Source organism: Puma concolor, unplaced genomic scaffold, assembly GCF_028749965.1.
Source record: "Puma concolor isolate L17-30 unplaced genomic scaffold, mPumCon1.1.hap2 unalloc_scaffold_87, whole genome shotgun sequence".
NCBI classification, from domain to species: domain Eukaryota; kingdom Metazoa; phylum Chordata; class Mammalia; order Carnivora; family Felidae; genus Puma; species Puma concolor.
In genome coordinates, this window is record NW_028240299.1 from 29,727 (window position 1) to 50,092 (window position 20,366).

The 20,366-nt window shown below is 60.4% G+C and overlaps 1 protein-coding gene across 1 annotated transcript; it reads left to right on the forward strand.

Moving 5' to 3' along the window:
• The first annotated feature begins 15,466 nt into the window (after nt 1-15,466).
• Nucleotides 15,467-19,107, forward strand: LOC112864870 (histo-blood group ABO system transferase-like). The gene is given in 4 exon segments (XM_086696758.1): nt 15,467-15,501; nt 15,979-16,113; nt 18,379-18,491; nt 18,494-19,107. Coding segments are annotated over 4 exon segments (855 nt in total). The 3' UTR covers nt 19,066-19,107.
• Nucleotides 19,108-20,366: the final 1,259 nt, after the last annotated feature.

Below are 20,366 nucleotides of genomic sequence, written 5' to 3' on the forward strand. Positions count from 1 at the left end.
CAGGAGGTCAACAGGTCCCACGTGGAGGAAGGTCAGCACTGGAGGGACAGAAGGACGTGTCCCGTGCCCCCTTCCAGGGCCCGAGCTGTGACGCCCTCTGACCGGACCTCTGACCTGACCTGGTTTGGACCCCACTTCTATGGTTTCCCTCCCTCCCTCCTTCCGTTCCTCCTTCCTGAATTCAGCTGGGGAACTAGGCCCCTGCTGTGTGCTGAGCACCGTGACCTCTCCAGTGAGCACGACCCGATAGGTCCCCCACGTGGCATCTTCCTTTGCAGGGTCTGAATGTTCCTGGCCGTGTCCCCTCTGGCGAGTGTGGGAGGGAGGCCTCTGCCCACGTTCCCGACAAGGAAGCACGAGTCCAGAAGGTCCAGACGACCTGCCCCAAGTGCCAGCGTGTGGAGCCTGGACAGAGGGTGGTCCCCGAGCAGAGGAGGACTTGGACCCACGCAGCCCGGAGGAGGAGGGGGAGCACCGGGGCGGCCTGGCGCTCAAGTCCGCTGGGAGACGGTGTCCTACCCAGACCGGCCCTGTCCCCACGGCATTCGGGGTACCTGCGCTCCCAGGTGGCAGGCTGGCCCCGCCTGGCAGGAGAGGAGGTGCCCCTGGGACAGGACAGAGCCCTCAGGCAGAGCGGAGGGTCGCCCGTGCTCTCCCAGGGGCAGGTGGACTCGGGTGCCCTGAGGGGGCGTCACCGGGACAGCTGTGCCTTGCCAGCCCCAGTTCCCCAAATCCAAGCACAAGACCCTAACAGCCTCTGCCCCACCGCCCAGAGCAGAAACCGCTTCTGTCCTTGTTCCTTTGTGGATGTGTCCATGCCTGCCCTCAGCACCCTGTCTGCTGCCCGCTGTGTGCACGCACCTGGATCCCAAAGCAAGCCCCGGACCCCACCCAGGAGGTGGTACGGCCTCTCACCCGCAGCCAGCAAGGGGGAGCGCCGTCCCCATGGCCCTCCTCACCCTAAGAAGACACGTAAGCCATATTCACCAAGGTTTTTAACCATCGTACACACACACACACACACACACACACACACACACACACAGAGCGAAGGGTGGGGGCCCTGGAGGACCCACACACTTATGTCTCCGGCACCTCCCGCCGCCCCTATGCTTTTGTGGGTTTGCTCTGGTTCTCTCGGATCCTCCTCCCGGCTCCCTTGAAGGCGTCAGGTCTCCGCCCGAGTCCCTGGGTCACCCACCCACCTCTCCTCTTAGGAAGACGTGCAAATGCACACCCTGCATTTCCTCCCATCTTCTTCTCTCCTCCCAGACTTCGGTCGTCAGATTTGGGAGTCGAGAACACCCCCTTGTGTCTTCCCTCACCTGTCCTTCCACCCAGCGCTTCCCAGGCCGTCCCCGAGGCTGTCCTCGGGCTGGATTCGTCTCCTGGGAGGTGGGGGTCAGGGGACAGAGGGCATACGGTGCCGGTGGGGGCAGGAGAGGGCCGTGGCCCACAGGCCGAGTGCCCCGGTCCCTCCTCTCTGCCTGAGGACTCTCTCTTCCGGAGACGGGAGTCTGTCACACTTGTCTCTGGGGACCTGTGCTTCCTCACCTTGTCAGCTGGGCGGCTGGTTCCCGGAGCAGAAACCTGCCCGTCTGAAGGCGACCAGCGCTGCCTCCCTCGGGTCTCACTTACCCGAGTCCCACCCCGGGACGTCCCGCATCTCTGACGCCTGCTCCCGTGGGGGTCGCCTCCCCTTGGACTGGGACAGGTCTGGCCTCCATCCCGGGGAACGCACTGGCTTTGGCGCGTTATTTGGCCCAGAGGCCTGTGAACCTTTCTGGCCCTGGGTCGTGAGGGATGCTCTCACCTCTGTGGTGTGAACGTCCGGCCTTCTGGATCTCCCGGTTTCTGTTTGCGCCACGGGAGGACCAGCCGTGTCCTCTCTGGTGTGTCAGGCTGTGGTGTCATGGCACAAAAAGGGGTCTCTACCCCGAGACCAAGGTCACCGAAGGGGCCCCTTTTTCCCCCCTAATCTTTAATCCATTGTGATTTCAATATCAAAGGAGATAAAGTCTATTTCAAACGACCACAAAGTACAAAAATGAATCTGTCCCGTCTGAAAAGTCGGTGCGGACCCAAAGGTATCTCTGGCAAGATTCCACTTGAAGGAAACCTCCAGCGTAGGTAACGGAACACGGAGAGAAAACAGACTGGGGGTGCCCAGGGCCTGCCGGGGGCACAAAAGGGGAGTGAGGGCTCCGGGTACACGGTGACCCTTGGGGACCGAGATATTCTGCAACAAAATTCTGTGCCGTGGTTCACAGCGTCGTGAGCGTGCCCCGTGCTCAGGAATTGCACAACGTAAAGTAAATAAGTTTTTATTGACGATTAATGTGGATTTGAAACATACCATGAACAAATAATGTACCAGCTAAAAAGTAGAGGAGAGAAAGGATAAGGGAGAAGAGGAAGAGTCATTCTGGTGGAAGGGTCGGGGACTGGGACTGGAGCAACAATTAGAAATACAATAAACACCCCTCGAAGGCCTTTGAGCCCTTGATTTGTGGCCAGAATCCATACGGGAACAAGGGCGGTGGCAGGAACGGTGTCGGGAGCAGAAGCAGGAACCAGCTGACCCTGTTCAGGTGCCCGCTGTCCCAGCACAGGTCCCAGGTCACCTGCTGGCTCTCCGGCCCCTGTAGGAGTCGCTCCAGACTCCACCCCTGCCTGCAGAGACTCCGAGGACCCCGATGCCCTTGGGTCGGGCTCTGGAGCCGCACGGGCTTCTGCTCCTGCCCCGGACTCTTGAGAAGGAAACAGAAGTCCTCAGTGAACCCCTCCGTGCTCCAGTCAGCTCCATGCGAGCAGGAACTAGGTTGGCTCATTGCTCTGAGTCCAAGTCCCCAGAACCTTCCCGCAACGTAGTGGACGTTTACCTTTCTCGAATAAGCAGATGACTTGATATGCGTAAGGTGCTGTCATTGACAGAAACCGCTTCTGTCCTTGTTCCTTTGTGGATGCGTCCATGCCTGCCCTCAGCACCCTGTCTGCTCCCCGCTGTGTGCACGCACCTGGATCCCAAAGGCGAGCCCCGGACCCCACCCAGGGGCGTTGGGCCACAGCCAGCAAGGGGGAGCGCCCTCCCATGGCCCTCCTCACCCTAAAAGACACGTAAGCCATATTCACCAAGGTTTTTACCACGGTACACACACACACACACACACACACACACACACACACACAGAGCGAAGGGTGGGGGCCCTGGAAGACCCGCACACGTATGTCTCCTGCACCTCCCGCTGCCCCTGTGCTTTTGTGGGTTTGCTCTGGTTCTCTCGGATCCTCCTCCCGGCTCCCTTGAAGGCCTCAGGTCTCCGCCCGAGTCCCTGGGTCACCCACTCACCTCTCCTGTTAGGAAGACGTGCACATGCACACCCTGCATTTCCTCCCATCTTTTCTCGCCTCCCAGACTTCGGTCGTCAGATTTGGGAGTCGAGAACACCCCTTGTGTCTTCCCTCACCTGTCCTTCCACCCAGCGCTTCCCAGGCCGTCCCCGAGGCAGTCCTCGGGCTGGATTCGTCTCCTGGGAGGTGGGGGTCAGCGGACAGAGGGCAGACGGTGCCGGTGGGGGCAGGAGAGGGCCGTGGTCCTCAGGCCGAGTGCCGGCTTGTCTGCCAGGGCCCCCGGGCTGCGTGAGCCCCGCCAGCTCTCCTCTTTCTTCCCGGGAGGCATCCTTGTCCTGAACGGCCACCAGGGAACCGGAGTGAAGAGACCACTTTGCTTTGAGACGAGGGGCGGAGTGGCAATGGCTGCAGAGGACGTTGGCCTTGGATGGGGAAAGAGAGGCTGGCCACGCACCGCTGTCCCGTTCAGGTCCCCTCTGCCACCTGGGTGCACCTGCAGCCTGAGGGGCTGGTTCCCAGTAGGCTGGCAGCTTCCCCCTGGAGCCCTCGGTCCCTCCTCTCTGCCTGAGGACTCTCTCCCGGAGACGGGATCCCGTCACAGCTGTCTCTGGGGACCTCTGCTTCCTCACCTTGTCACCTGGGCGGCCGGTCCCCAGACCAGAAACCTGCCCGTCTGAAGAGACCACTGCTGCCTCCCTCGGGTCTCACTTGCCCGAGTCCCTCCGCGGGACGCCCCGCATCTCTGATGCCTGCTCCCGTGGGGGCCGCCTCCCTTGGACTGGGACGGGTCTGGCCTCCATCCCGGGGAATGCACTGGCTTTGGTGCAAAATTTGGCCCAGAGGCCTGTGAACCGTTCTGGCCCTGGGTCGTGAGGGATGCTCTCCCCTCTGTAGTGTGATCGTCCAGCCTTCTGCATCTCCTGGTTTCTGTTTGGGCCACGGGAGGACCAGCCCTGTCGTGGTTGGCGTCAGACTGTGGCGTCACAGCACGCACAGGGGTCTCTATCTCTGACACGTGCCCTCTTTTCCTGATACAGCCTATTGTATCCTCGTGACATCCCCTCCCCTCCCCCGTGGAAGGCCCGTGTGACCATTTCTGAGGGAGAGAATATAACGATGTGTGTCGCTTCCAAGGTGGTTCATGAAAGCCTGTGGTGTCTCCGGGTTCCTTCTCTCCCGGGTCCATTCTCTGTCTCTGTGTCAGTCTGTGTGTCTGTGTGTGTGTCTCTCTCTGAGGAAGCAAGAGCAGATAATATGAGCCGCCCCAGGAGGCCCAGTGCCAAGAACCTGCAGAGGCTCAGGGCTGAGACACAGAAGGCCTGAGACCCCCCAGTCCCAGCCGAATCCTGCCAAGAGCACTTGCCCGGTCGCGGTCTTGGAGGCGGACCCTGCCCCAGTCGAGCCTCAGCTGAGGCTGCAGCCCTGGCCTCCTGGGTGACCGTGGGGCTGAGGCTCCCAGCCGAGCCGAGCCGGGAGACTGGTACAGAAAGTGTGAGGTGGTCCAAGTAAGGTGAATGCGTCCCCCAGCACAGACAACAGCCCATCCTCCAGGCTGGGGGCTGGGCCTGCCCTCCTCCCTCCCGAGCTCTCTCCGGCCACACTGGCTCCTTCTCAGCTCCTCTCCGGACAAACCCTCTGTGCCTCCGAGTCTCTGCAGCTTTGCTCGTCCCCGCAGCACACTGCTTGCAGACGTGTGCGGGACTGGCTCCTCTTGTCCTTCTGGGTCCCAGCATCAGGGCCACCATGGAGTCCTGTGAGACCCCCCCCCCCACCCAGGGGCCCCTGGCCGCCCTCCTTCACCCTGCTTCATTTCCCGACAGTGTTGGTCTTTCCTTTCACACGGATTCGCTCTTGTGCCTTGACCCACCTCCCCCTCCGGGCTGTGAGCTCCTGGAGGGCTGGGACCTCACGGGACCTTTCACTCTGGCCCCCGGGCCCAACAGCCCCTGCTCAGGGTGAGAGGCACAGGAGCTGAATGCGTCCAGAGAGGATCTCAGAGTCCCTACCTGCCTCTGAGCAGCTCACGCTGTGCACATGCAGACTAATAGTAAGAGGTACATGTTGGGTTGGGAGCAGGGGACGCCCAGCTTGACCCCTGAGCGTCCCTTCCCGCTCCAGAGGCTTCACTGAGCACAGTGGACACAGCCTGCCCCCTGGTGGTCAGCACCAGCATGTCAGCCCCAGGCAGGGAAACCAGAAAACAAAACACACACCTTTGTTTGGGTGTAGTCAAGGCAGCAGCCTTCCCTGGCCCTAGAGGGGCACAGGGGCAGGACCTGCGGGCTCCAGGGGTGATGTGAGGACTTCAGCAGCCTCCTTTGTCCCCCGTTGCACCTCTCCCTTCCCGGTGCCCCGTTCATTCCTAAGGCTTTCCCACCCCAGCCAGGGCACTACCTCTGGAAGCCCTTCCTAATGAGGCCCCAGGGCTCTGACAAGGAGGGTCTTGACCTCGGTCCCCACACCAGGGTCCGCTGCTCGGCCACATGCTGCCCACCCAGGTCCTCGGTCCTCCAAGCCCCCAGGCTGCTCTCTGCTCAGAAGGACCTTGAGGGAGGAGAAAGCATTTTCCCAGGACCAGGAGCATCTTGGGGCAGGGGTGGAGGTCCAGGGCCAGCAGACAAGCCTGTGGGACCCTTGGGACACCACGTCTATGCAGCCCAATTTACACAGGAGTAAGCTGAGGCCTGTCCCGTAGCCCCCTCCCAGTAGGGGGGTGTCTCCTTCTAGCTCCAGGCTGGTGGTGGACACAGGACCCCAAACCCCGTCTTCTCCGGTTGCCCCTGGGAAGTGCCCAGCCCAGGCAGCCCCCTTGGTACCCTGGAGAACCCGCTGGCCATCAGGCAGGCACGTCTCCCCACCCCACGTATGAGCCCTGGTCGTGCTGCCAGCACACTGGGCGCCCCTGCCCCGTGGCAGAGCTGCCTCCAGTCCCCTTCTTCTTGCCCCGGTGTCACCTCCCCCTCCAGGGTGTACTCCCCTTGAGCCGCTGCCGGGTGGTCAGTGTGCGTGTGTGTGTGTGTGTGTGTGTGTGTGTGTGTCTCTGTGTTTGTGTGTGTGCTTCCCTGTACAGTGTGGGGACATCCAGATATAACAGCCCCACTTCGTATGGGGTTGATAGGGATCCGACGGGATCTCAGGGGTCTCATTCCCAGGACGAACCCCAGGGGAGGACTGAGTTTGGCCTAGGACGGAGACCCCCACTGCTTGGAATCTGCCTACCTCACGTATCCTGGGCCGGTCCCTGCCTCAGTCTCCCACCTGGCCCTGAGGTTGGGCGTGGAGTGACGTCAGCATGGACAGGGCCCAGGCTCTCCTCCTGGGTGGATGGAGTGGAGATGTGCCACGCACACAGGCCTCCCTAGCAAAGGGCAGCTGGGTCTCGTGTCCTCGGCCTGGCACGGCTGTGTGCCTTCCCCGCGGGGCTCCGTGCCTCTGATTCCGTGTGCGCCCTGCCTCCAGACCGCTGCCCTGTAACGCCAAATCCTGTGAGCCCTCGGATCAGCCTCACCCCATCCAGTGGGCTGCAGACTTGAGGGCCGGGTGGGTTGGACACACGGGTACACGAAGATCGCCGAATGTACCTATACCGTCCCAGCTGTCACAGACCCCACGCTCCCCCCCAGGGTCCAGCTGGGTGCACGGCCGGGGCAGGGGACCTGGAGGAGACAGTGGACACCAAGTATGGGCAAGGAGAGGATCGGCCTGTCCCCTCCCGCCTCCCCCTCCTTCTCTCCACCTCTTCCCGCGGTCTTCGTGCCAGAACCCGGGACACAAGGGGCAGCCTGTCCCGGGCTGCAGCCCTGGCCGGGTCAGAGGGGCGGGAGGGAGCCCAGGAAGGAAGGGGCACATCGTGGGGATGTCTGAGTGTTGGGGGTGGTTAGAGTTGCTAGGGACTCCCCGGGGTGCTCACTGACTTCACCCCTTCTTATACATGAACTGCGGCCCCGGGATCAAGGGCACTCAGCTCTGAGTGACCAAGTTCAGCCGTGAACGGGAACGAGGGTCTCAGTCTTCACCCTCATGGAGCCCTGCCCTGACCATCACAGGTCTTCTCCTGGTTGGGGCTCCCCCAGCAAGGTGACCCTCGTGCCTCCTGCTCACCTTCCTGAGATGGGAGTCACAGACCCCATTTTCAACGAAGAAAATGAGGCTCTGACACCCACCAGGTGAGCTTGTGGGTCACAGGGCTGGGACATGGCCCTATTGTGGGTTTTTCTCACAGACAACCCGACCCAAAGCCTGAGCTCGCACAGGAGCCTGAGGAGGCTCCAACCCTGGAGATGAGGACGTCCTGGGTGGGGGCCATGGGAGGGGTGGTGGCGGCAGGGGCCTCTGAGGGGCCGGGGCTCCGTGGGCTCCCTGGGGGAGGAAGGCCCTAGGGAGGCCGGAGTGGGGTGAGGGGTGCCCACGGGGGAGGGCGTCTGGACCAGCTCACGCAGGGCGCCGGATATCAGGCCAGGAGTCGGGGGTCACTGCAGGTTGGGGAGGGTGGGGATGCTCTGCCTCTGGGCCCCCAGCTGCTGACTGTGGGGGAGACGCCGACCCACCGCTTAGGCTGTAGACTCGAGGGCGGGGTGGTGTCTGGGCTTCACCATCGTGTGCGGGTGCCTGCACACAGCAGCAGACAGACACGGGTACTGACGTGTGCGGGGATGAGTGAATGGACACCGGGCTGTGGCTCCCATCTGTCGCTGTAAACAGCGGGGCCCGCGTCATGCGGCTTTGGGACGGTCCCAGTGAGTCAGCGAGATGTGAAGTGTTATTCCTCACCCGGCACAGTTTGAGGGCTGAGAATCCAGCAGGGGACGGGACGGGGTGTGTGCGCATGGAGCTGACCGGAGCGGGTGCCGCTCGAGCCGGGCACAGACGCCAGAAATACGTCGCTTGCGGGTGCTCTCGTCGGCCCTCCCTCTCCGGCTGGGGACGTGGTGGCCGCCGGCCTGCGGCAGAGGGAGTAGCGGGACAGAGCAGAGTCCACACGGTCCCCAGGCGAGGGGCAGGGGCAGCACAGAGCTGACGCGGAGGGGCAGGGAGAAGCGCCCTGGGACTGAAGCCTGCCCGTCTGGACTCGTGTGTGGGCTAAGCAGGTGACCTCTAGCCGGTCAGTCCCTGGAGCCACGACACTGGGGCATCCGAGGGCGATGCCGCGGAAAGCCAAACACCCTTTTCCCAGTTTGATGCCGACTCAAACGCCCAGGACCCACCTGGGAACCAGGGGAGGTGGAGGTCAGCGGTGGGATTATGGGGTGTCTCCGGGCCCATCACTGTTCTTTTTCTCATTTCTAACATCCTGTAGGAAATATGCCAGTAACTGGAACAAGGTATCACACACGATGTCTGCAGAACACCCTGTTCTAGATTTTCTGAAACAAGATCCTCTACAATTAGGGTCATGGCAGACGCTGGACCCCGGCCAGCACCCCGGCGGGAGACACCGTGGCTGGCGTGCAGGGTCTGGGGCTGCAGGGCTGCCGGGCAGGGGCGGGGATGTTGGGGGACGCACATCTCCCCCGGAATCCTGTTGTGTTTCTTGGGTCTCAGCCCTCCCCGCAGTGTCTACATTTTGTATTCCACCTGAAACTGGCCCAACCTTCCGTTCCAGAATTTTCAATGGCCAGTTAAAGCCGTGACAGGGGAGTGAGCGCACAGGTGTTTCCTACAGCTGCCCTGGGCCAGTGCCCACCTTTCCTGGCTTGTTTCCCAACTGTCCCTGAGGGTCTGAGGTGGAACCACCACGCTCACCCAGCCTGGGGGCAGTGTGGGCTCTCAGCAGGGCTGGAGGGTAGCAGGAGGCAGGGGGTGGGGATGACGGAGGCATGGGTGGGGACACTGGGGCAGGACTGGGGCCCTCCAACCAGGGCTGGGGAGGAGATGCAACCTGGAGCAGGGGAAGGGAGGCTCGGGCTCAGATCGCGGGCCTCTGTCCTCACTTAGTCGCGTCCCGGGTCCCAGCCGGGAGAGCGCACACCCCGCCCCGGAGACTCCGCTCCTCCTGGTCCCGTGTGGTGCACGTCCGTGGGGGTGTTGGAAGGGTTCCTCCAGCCGCTGTGGGGCCTCTTCGTGCGCACCGGGTGTGCGCAACCTGTTGCAGGATGACTCGTCCCCGCCCACAGTTTGCAGCCCTTGCACGGGGCTCAGCCGGTGCCCAGAGTCCACTTAGGACTTTCCGGTGCCGGGGCAGGTCTGGGTGCCCTTCGACTGCCCAGCCGCCCCGGGGGACCGGGGATCCTTTGCCTGTCCCCGGGCCTTTGTCTTGCACTGTCCTTGTTTGTGTATGAAGGGACCGGCTGGAAACCTCCGTCCCTCCCTGGAGGATCGGGGACCCCCCGTCATCCAACAGGTGAGAGGGCGGATCCTCGGCACCAAGGGGGGCACCGTCCACCACCACTGCCCTCGACCCCTTCGGGGCGCCTGGCGGCAGGGGCACACCTGAGGTCATTTTTCCTGTAATGACCTGGTAGCAGGTGCCCAGCCGTAGCTAGGGAGGCTGTGTTGGGCCTTTTCTCTACACAGAATAACGCAGATGTGCTGGTTTCCGAAGGCTCCTTTAATGCAGCTGATGTTGTCAAGGTTCACCATGAGTGCGGCATGGACTGGGAGTTCAGTCGGTCTCAAGCCTAATAATGTTCTTCAAATCATTTTTATTGTGTAGATAGGCCGTGTTCTGTAACCACTCAGCAGTCGATGGACATTGGGGGTGTTTCTACCTTTGGGCAAGTGTGAGTGGCAATGCTGTGAATGTTCACGGTCAGGCTTTTCACAGGTTTTCATCCCTGGATCATACGGATACTCCGTGTTTACGTTTTGAAAAATGGCCAGACTGTCTCCCAAAGGGCTACATCACTTTATATTTCTGCCAGCAAAGGAGGAGGACCCCAACGTCTACGGATCCTTGCCAACACTTCTTAATACCTATCTTTTTAAGGACAGCCGTCCTGGTGGATGTGAACTTGTATCTCATTGTGGCCTTGATTGGATTTCCACCCTAAAGAACGATGTGGAACATTGTTGGTCACTTGTTTATCGTTTCTCGAGAAATGTCTCCTCAGCTGCATTTCCCATTTTATCTTAAATTTTTTTAATGTTTATTTATTATTGAGAGAGACAGAGACAGAATGTGAGTGGGTTAGGGGCAGAGAGAGAGGGAAACACAGAAGCAGAAGCAGGCTCCAGGCTCTGAGCGGTCAGCACAGAGCCCGACGTGGGGCTCGAACTCACGAGCTGTGAGATCATGACCTGAGCCGAAGTCGGACGCTCAGCCAACTGAGCCACCCAGGCACCCCTGAATTTCCCATTTTTAAATTGGATGCACAGTTTCTTCCTATTGAGTTGTAAGATTTAATATGCATTCCACATGCAAGTGTCTTAGGATATATGTCCTTAGCCGATTCATTGTCCCATTCAGTAGGGTGCCTTCTAGCTTTCGTGATGCTGTCTTTCAGTTCACCTACTTGTAGTGTTTCTTTTTGAGAGAGAGAGAGAAAGACATAGTGCCAGTGGGGGAGGGGCAGAGAGAGAGGGAGACACGGAATCCGAAGCAGCTCCAGCTCTGAGCCATCAGCGCAGAGCCCGATGCGGGGCTTGAACCCACGAACTGTGAGATCATGAGCTGAGCTCAAGCCAGCCGCTTTACCGACTGGGCCCCCTGGGCGCCCCTGATTTTGTTTTACTGACGCGTGGCATTCAGTCAGTTCCGTATATACCTCGATGATTGGGTAGCTGTGTGTATGGCCGAGTGATCACACAGCAGGTCCTGTTACGACCATCTGCACACGTAGTTGCACATGTTTTCTTGTTACAGAGACTTTTCAGATTTACCCCTTTGCAGTTTCCACACGTGCAATGCAGTATTAACTATAGTGACCACGCTGCACATCACGTCCCTAGACTTATTTATTTTATCACCGGCAGATTGTACCTTTCGACCACCTTCCCCGGTTCGCTCATCCCTTAGCCCCTGCCTCTGGCAACCAGCGGTGTGATCGCTCGATCTGTGAGTTCTTTGAGCTCTGTTTTTAAGATCCCACTTATAAAGGAGATATGATATTTGTTTTTCTCTGTCAGACATATTTCACTTAGCATAATATCCTCGTCTGTGTTGTCACAAACGGGTTTCCTCCTTGTTTATGACTGACTAGTATTCTATGATACGTACGTTTCTGTGTGCGCACACTCCCACATCCTCTTTTTCCGTCCATCCACGTGGACGCTTGGGTTCCTTCCACGTCTTGACTCTGTAAGTAATGCTGGAGGGCGGGGGTAAGATATCTTTTGGCGTGAGTGTTTCGTTTTCTTCCTATGAATACCCAAAAGTGGAATTGCCGGGTTAAATGGTGTTTCTATTTTCGATGTCTTGAGGAGCTTCCATGCTGCTTTCCGCATTGGCTGCACCAGTTTACTGTCTCGTACAATTTCTTTCTTGGTACTGTGCTTGTATCCTGCAGCCTTGCTGAACTATTTTATTACTTCCGGAAGCTTTTCTGTGTATTCTGTACGGTTTCCTGTATACCCAGTCATGTGGTTTGCAAGTAGAGACGGCTTTCCTTCATTCCCTCGGACCTAGATGTCTGTTATCCCCCTTTCTTGCCTCGTCGACACGGCCGAGACCTCCGGGACAGGGTGGGCTGCAGCCGGGGCTTGGGCCTCGTCCGTCTTGCTCCTGACCTCAGGGCCAAGGCTTCCAGTCTTTTCTCCGTTCCGGGTGACGGGAGCTGTGGCTTGTTCGCAGGTGGGCTGTAGGGCTCAGGAAGTTCCCTTCTGTTTCTGCTTTGAGCGTTCGTATCACGAAATGGTCTTGGATTCTGTCAAGGGTTTTCTGTACTCAGTGGCGATCCGATTTTACAGCAGCTTGAAAACCACGAAGTCGTGTCGCTTTCCCTCTTCTTCTGTCTTTCTCCCTCACACAAACACACAGAACTTCTCTGGAAGCTCATCAGGATCCGGATGGGAGCTCTTTGGTCTTGGATATCCTCACTCGGACCGCTGTGCGTCTGGGGGTGGGCCCTTTCAGAGGCCACGCCCCACAAGGGACAACTGGAAATCAAAATAGTAATGATAATCTTCCAGGTGGTGGCTGCCTCTGGCATGCATATGCCATAATTTCCACTTCTCTGTCCCTGTCTCTGTAGAGTGAGAATATTTAGCATTAAAGGAGACGACTGTACGGGAAACAGAGCATGTCAAGCATGTGTACTAACGGGTAATGACCAGGAGGCAAAACCCCTGCTCACCCGAGATGCATGTCAGAGGGAATACAGCATCTTCTGTACTGACTTCCTTTGTGGAAGTCCATGTTCCGAAAAGACCGTTTCTGGCTTGTTTTCTGAGGCCTCGCGTCGGGAGGCCCGCTATTCTCTTCCGGGAGTCTGGGTGCTGACGGTGTTTCTGGCCGGTCACACGAGCGGCAGTTCTGAGCCTACAATGTGGCCTCTTCCAGGTAAGAGGGCTTGGGGGGTCACCTGTGTCCTCAGCCAGGAAAGCATCAGCCACGCACTTCTCGGCATTCCCAGGAGGTGCCCGCAGAGCCCAGTATGCAGCGCGAGGCCTGGACCGGGGAGGCACTTTGCACGCTACGTGGCACTCGGTCTCTAAGGCCCGCGTGTGACAGAGACTCTTAAAGTGGGAACGGGAAGGCAGTTTAGCGCTGTGGTAGTTGACGTTCTCCAGGTTAAGCTCCAAATAAAGAGAGTGACAAAGTCATCCTCCCTCCTAACGTAGCACAGCTGTCCCACGTACAGTTCAAACCATACGAATCCTCTCCCCGAGGAGGATGCTGAGCTCTCAGGGGACGTCCACGCTTGTCTTTGATATCTTGTGACTTACAGCCTATGATGTGAAGTGAGCCGTTATTAATGCATCTTATGTTACACGATAAGAAGACAAGGAAGGGAAGAAAAGAAAGGTATTTGATATTCACACATACGGTCTACAGGTGAGGAAGACGCCCTGGGGTGGATCCTCGGGCTGGGACTTCTCTGCGTGGCGCTGGAACATTTTCTGGTTTTGCAAAGGCACATGGATAGGCGCTCGTGTGTCCAATTTTCGTCCTCTTGCGGGACCAGTGCCGACCACAGTGCCGGCTCGACCCCCGGCTCCAAAGCCTTCAGGGCCAGCTCTTGCCCCAGCTCTGGTACCGAATCCGGAGTTAGAGGCGTCTCCGGCACAAGCCCAGCAGCAGATAGAGCGGCAGGTACGGAGCGTGGGCCGGCTCTTTCACCTGATCCAGTATCAAGTCCAGAGCCGTTGTTCTAACATCAGCTCACGTGAGAGCCCCGGAACCACAGCCTGCTCCAGCACCGGCTCCAGGACCAGCGGAAGGGCTGGAACCAGCACAGGCACCCGCGGTATCACCGGCTGCAGAGACGGCGACCGCTCTCTCGCCAACTGCTGGGTCAGCCCCGGTGGTCGTTCCAGTGCCCACGTTAGAGAGAGAAGCTGCTCGAGCCCCATGTAGCGCCGGTGCCAGGTTGCAAGGAACAGCCAGCTCCAGCATCGGCTCCAGCGTCGGCTCCAGAACTAGGATCAGGACCGAGTTCAGAGCCAGAGCCTGCGACAGCAACAGTTCTCATACCAGGTCCGGAGCAGAAGCCCCCACAAGTGCCAGCTGCTGCGCCAGCTCCAGAGCGAAAGCGGCCTTGGGCACCAGTGGTAGACGCAGAGCCGATGCCACCTCCGGACAAAGAACCAACTCCGGGGCCGACATCCCAGCCACGTCCTGCTCTGGCACCGGCTCCATCACCGCCTCCTGTGCCGGAGCCCGTGTCTGCTCCAGCGCCGGCTCTGCTGTCGGCGTCCTCCCGGACACCGGTTCCGCAGGTGGAGCCAACGCCGGGGCTCCGAGCAGCTCCCCCGCCGGTTTCCCCACCAGCCGGAGGGCCACATCCAGGACCGGCGATGCAAGCAGGGCCCCCGGCACGGGGTCCAGCATAACAGCGGCGACGAGAGCCAGCTCCAAAGCCAGAGCAGCTCCAGCACCATGGACAGCTCCCGCAGCGGTTCCAGGATTGGATCCCCCCGGACTCTGGCACCAGCTGTGTCACTCGCACTGACTGCACGGCCAGCTGCAGTTCCAGGGCCAAAGCTGAAGCCGCTTCAGCACCCACTCGGGAGCCAGAGCCAGAGCCAGAGTCTACAGCAGAAGCTCTAGCTTCAGCTCCAGAGCCATATCCGGCTGCAGAAGCAGGTCTGGGAGGTGCCTGTGGCTCTAGCACCTTCCCTAGAGCTGGAGCCACGTCCAGCACCGCCTCTTGCCCCAGCTGCAGAGATAGGGCCAGCTCCAGCTTCAGCCCTGGGGCCAGTTCCGGGATTAGAGCCCCCGTTCGAGCCAGAGCGGGAACTACCCATACGAGTGTCCGTGCCTTCCTCAACCGGCACCATCGTGGGGGCTGGTATGGGGCTGGGGTCGGGACGGTCCTTGCTGGGCCGGTCACCCCAGGTACCCTGGTGACTCCACTCAGAGCTCGCCTGCCCAATCCCTCCTGGAGATCATAGTCCTGGGGGCTCTGCACCCCCGTTTTCCCAAGCAAGGCTCTCAGTGGCCCAGGAGACCGTGGAGGCTGAAAGCCGACAATTATGCACACAATTGATCCCTTGAGGAAGCTGGGAGTGAAAACTCAGAAACGGCCCATGTTCCAGGGCCCGGGCTCTTTGGAAATTCTGATGTGGGGACACAGGATGCAGAGGAAGAGACTTGAGTGGCCAGCACCCAGGCCCGGGGAAAGCTGGCTCGGGAAGAGCACACACCCGGCACCCGCCTCACCCCACACGCTGCACCAGAGTCTCTCTGTGGTCCTGGGACGAGCTCTGCTGGGGGAGGGTGCGCTCCTGTGGCTGCGGATGGGGGCTGCGCTCTGTGGTCCCAGAGAGGGGAGCCGGTCACACTTCTCGCTGGGGATCGGCTGGGGCCTGTGCTTCCTCACGTTGTCACCTGGGCTGCCGGTCCCCAGACCAGAAACCTGCCCGTCTGAAGGTGACCAGCGCTGCGTCCCTTGGGTTTCACTTGCCCGAGTCCCTCCCCGGGACGCCCCGCATCTCTGATGCCTGCTCCCATGGACTGGGACGTGTCTGGTCTCCATCTTCCTGCAGACTCATTCCCATCGTGTTGTTTTATCTCAGGATGGTTTACCCCCAGCCCAACGTGCTAACACCCTCGTCACTAACTTGCTGAACACCTCCCCAAACTCACCATATGCATTAAAAGGCGGTTTCACTGAAAAGTCGGCGGGAACTTGCTTCGGCAGCTTCTGAGTCTGAATTTGGAGCCCACCAATTATTCTCCGTCCTTTCTCTGTCCACCAAAAAATGCCCATGGGGCGCCTCCTCCTTCCCGGAGGACGGCCCCCGCCCCTCGCTGGCAAATCCCAGCTCCCACGCTGAGGTCCAGCAGGGTCCAGTGTTCGCTAAGGGCTGCGAGTGATTTGCACGAGTCTGAGTTTTGATTTCCATGTCATTTGTTTCTTGCACATGTGAAGGCCTTCTGGAAGGAGGGTCAGCCCTGTGGGTCCCTGATGGGGTGCACGCTGGGTGGGTGGGGTGGGGTGGGGTCCCGGGTGGGGGTGGTGATGCACCAGGGCCCTCTGTGTGTTCACTGTCATGCTACTGACACCGGGTGGCTCTCTTGTGCCACAGTAGGAAAGATGTCCTTGTCCTCACCCCTTGGCTGGCCCCCATCGTCTGGGAAGGGACCTTCAACATTGACATCCGGAATGAGCAGGTCCGGCTCCAGAACACCACCATCGGACTAACGGTGTTTGCGATCAAAAAGTAAGTAGGTGACGGGGCGCCTGGGTGGCCCATTCTGTTCAGCGTCCGACTTCAGCTCAGGTCAGAATCTCGCGGTCCATGAGTTCGAGCCCGACCACATCGGGCTCTGTGCTGACAGTTCAGAGCCTGGAGCCTGCTTGGGATTCGGTGTCTCCGTCTCTCTCTGCCCCTCCCCTGCTCATGCTCTCTCTCTGTTTCTCAAAAATAAATAAACGTTAAAAAAAAAAGTAAGTAGATGAGATGACAGAGGGTGGGGACCGGGATGTAGGAGAGACCGAGGACATCAGGTCTGGCTGTGTGTTCAGCACACGGTGGGTGGGGACCCAGCCTGTCCTCCTAGGGGTTAATGTGAAAGTCCACGTGTTCAGCAGTCTTCCCGGGCTCAGTGAGTGGACACCACCTGGCTCTCTTTCCGAAGGCTGCACGTCACCCAGGAAGGCAGCTCCAGACCCATCAGTGATCCCAGGTTGCTCCTCTGCTGAGTCAAGGAAGGAGCAGAGCACCCCAACATCCTGGCGGCAGGGGAGCCCTCCTCCGGACACAGTAGCAGAAGGGAGGAGGCTGTGTGCTTCCTTGGACGGGTAGGAAGCCAGTGCCTGTGGAGCTGGGCTCCTGTGTGCTCCCTTATAGGGTGACGGTCATGGAGGGGGGACAGCCAGGTCAGGCACAGCACTCGGTGCCAGACCCCAGGCTCCTGTGAGGGAGCTGAGCAGTGAGGCCCTGGGACTCCAGGGTCAGGTGACTTCCGCTGAATGAGCTGGGCAGCCGCAGGTAAGTGGCGTGGTCTCTCTGAGCCTCTGGAAAGTGGGGCTGACGACAGCATCCTCTCTCGGGATCGCCACGGGGGAAGTGAAAGCTCGTAGGTGCTGGGCCTGCGTGTGGACAGGTGGGGCTTCCTCCCTCCGCAGAGTTCACCCGAGACCCCAGAGGATGGCCCTGAGGCCTTTGGAACCCCTTTCCCAGGTCTTGGCCCCAAGTGCAGGGACTAAGAAGGGCACAGGGTCGCCTCAGAATCTTACTCCAGTCCCTGGAGACAAGCGGCTGAAATCACCAACCAGAAGCTTCACTGCCCAGGCTCCTCGGCCAGTGCCAGTAGCTGCCTGCTGCGCGTGCACTGGCTGTCTGCGTGTGTCCCCACTGGGCTCCGAGTGCAGTCCCCAGGGGGTGGGCAGGTGGTGGGCATGTCCTCAGAGGAAACCAGACTCCCCGAGTCGAGCTGTGAACCCACGATCACATCGGCTGGGTCTGGACTTGCCCCTGGTGACCTGACTGGTGGCTGGGCAGGGGTGTGTGTGTGTGTGTGTGTGTGTGTGCATGTCCCCTATTGAAACGGAGTGCCCACCTTCCCTGTGGGAAGGGTTTCTGGGCCAGGCACCGGGAAGTAGCCTTAGGGCCTGCTCAAAAAACTGTCACCGAGGGGCTCACTGCACTTGCCCGATGACGGGGGAGCTGCTGTGTGCAGGGTGGGGAGCAGCGAGCCCCTTCGAAGAGGGACCAGCCATGGGAGGCGGTTGGAGAAGACTTCCAACCTCTTGGGGTTGGGGAGATACAGACCTGGACCCGGAAGCTTCCACGCTCGCGTTCAGTGCTGGGGCCCGAGCAAGCCCCCTCTTCCTCCAGGGGCCCTCTTTGGCCTCCCCTGGCCACATGCTGGGCCTGAGTCCTGATCTGGGGGAGATGGGGGGGGTGACGCCTTCTCGGAATACCCGCCGTTGACTGAGGGCCCAGTAGCCTTCAAGGGAGGGCCCTGCAGGGGCAGACACAGTCCTCGGGGGCCAGGGACCGACCACTGAGCCAAGACGGGCAGGTGGCCGGCCCTGCAGGTTCTGCGAAGTCTGCGAGGGCAAGTTGACCAGAGCTGTGCCCAAAGGGTCTCGACTCCCTCACAGCAGGTGGGAACCTGCAGGGGATTTGCCAGGGGCGGGTCTCGCGGGTGGAGGGGGTCTGCCAGGGGAGCTCGGCACGGGGGTGCGCTGCTGGCTCCAGCATGCTGACTCGTGGCCGCACGGGTTTCCAGCCTCCTCCGCCTCAGGCTCGCTCCCCTTTGTAAGATGGGGCGCTGATGGTCCCCCGTCCCCCGGGGCAGAGGTTAGGGAGGCGCCGCGGGCAGACTCGCCCAGGACAGGCCAGGACAGCGGCTGTTCCTTCAGCAGCCCAGGGTCTGCCTCCTCGATAAGGCGCACAGGTCCGCGGCCCCCGGCTTTGGGCTCCTGCCGCCAGCCTCTGGCAGCGACCCTCCTCCCGCCCTGTCCCCTGTCCCTGTAGATACGTGGCCTTCCTGGAGCTGTTCCTGCAGACGGCGGAGAAGCACTTCATGGTGGGACACAAGGTCTCCTACTACGTGTTCACCGACCGGCCGGGGGATGTGCCCCGCGTGCCCCCGGGGAAGGGAGGCAGGTGGTGGTCCTGGAGGTCCGGAGTTACTCGCGCTGGCAGGACGTGTCCACGCACCGCATGGAGATGATCCGCAACTTCTCCCGGCGGCGCTTCCTCCACGAGGTGGAGTATCTGGTGTGCGCGGACGTGGACATGAGGTTCCGCGACCACGTGGGCGTGGAGATCCTGTCCCCGCTCTTCGGCACCCTGCACCCCGGCTTCTACGGGGCGGCCCGCGAGGCCTTCACCTACGAGCACCGGCCGCAGTCCCAGGCGCACGTCCCCAGGGACGAGGGCGACTTTTACTACGCGGGAGGCTTTTTCGGGGGGTCGGTGGCCGAGGTTCTGCGGCTCACGTCGGCCTGTCACCAGGCCATGGTGGTCGACCGCGCCCACGGCATCGAGGCCGTGTGGCACGACGAGAGCCACCTGAACAGGTACCTGCTCGACCACAAGCCCACCAAGGTGCTGTCCCCCGAGTACCTGTGGGACGAACAACTGCTGGGCTGGCCCGCTGTCGTGAAGAAGCTGAGGTATGTGACCGTGCCCAAGAGTCACCGGGGCATCCGGGACTGAAGACGGGCTGGCCTAGTGTCCGTCAGGGGTGCCACCCTGACCCCAGCCGTCAGAGAAGATGGGCTATCGCCGCTCCCTTTCTCTGTCCGGTCGCGGGACATCGCCGAGGCCCCGCGCCGCCCGCATAGGGCACGGGCACAGTTAGGCCTGACCGGGGGCCTGCCGGGGGGCGCGGCTCCAGCAAGACCCCTTGCTCTTCGGGTTCCTGGTGAGAGTTGAAAGGTCGCTTGCAGCCGCGGGCAGGATGTGAAGGTGAGGCCGGATCAGGACCCCCTTGGCTGGCGCCTGGGTTCCCGGCAGCCTGAGGCACAGCCCACCGCCCGCTGGGGCAGGACAGCCCCCCCACCCCCGTGGCCTCCCTCGGTCACTGCGGTGTTGTGGGTGTCGCGCTTGCCCTGTCACTGCCACTAAAATGTTTCTGGCGGATGAAGGGAATTGCGGGTTGTCCCGAAACCTGCCTTGTGCACTTCCTCGAGGCCCCGGCCAGGCCTGAGTGCTGCAGTCTCTCCGCCTTGCGTCTCCCTTCTCACATCAAGGACAGGGCGGTCCGCGTTGCCACTGCTATTTCTCCGTGACGTTGGCCAACTGTTACAATTTCTGGGTCACTTGCCGCTGTAAACGGCTCCAGTTTTATGTCGGATGCTTTTCTATTTATTTTTTTATTTTTTTAAGGTTTATTTATTTTTGAGAGAGAGAGAGAGACCATGAGCTAGCGGGGAGGGGCAGAGACAGAGGGAGACACAGCATCCGAAGCAGGCTCCAGCCTCCGAGCCGTCAGCACAGAGCCCGACGCGGGGCTCGAACCCACGAACCGCGAGCCGAAGTTGGACGCTCAACCGACTGAGCCCCCCAGGCGCCCCTATAACCTTGATAATGTTAACCATGTTCAGGTGTACAATTCAGTGGCAATAGGTACATTCACTGTTCTGCAACTGTCCCCTCCATCCATCTTCATGACTTGTTCGTCACCCAAACTCTGTGTCTGCCCACTAGACCCTAACCCTCCCCCACCCATCCCCCTCCCCAGGCCCGGCACCCACTGCTCCTCCCACCCCTCTGAATCGGACTGTTCTCGGTCCGTCATGAGCGGGGTCCTCCAATATCGGTCCTTTAGGGACTGGCTTATTTCATGAAGCTCAGTGGCCTCAGGGTCTGTCCCCGTGAGCCTGGACCTGACCCACTTTTCCCCCAGAGGAGTTGCTCAGCTCTGTCTTGTCTAACCTGAGCCTCCTCAGTCCCCTGTGCTCCCCTCATCTTCCTCCTCAGCCTGAAGGACCCCGGGGCCCCGTCCCTTGGGCCTC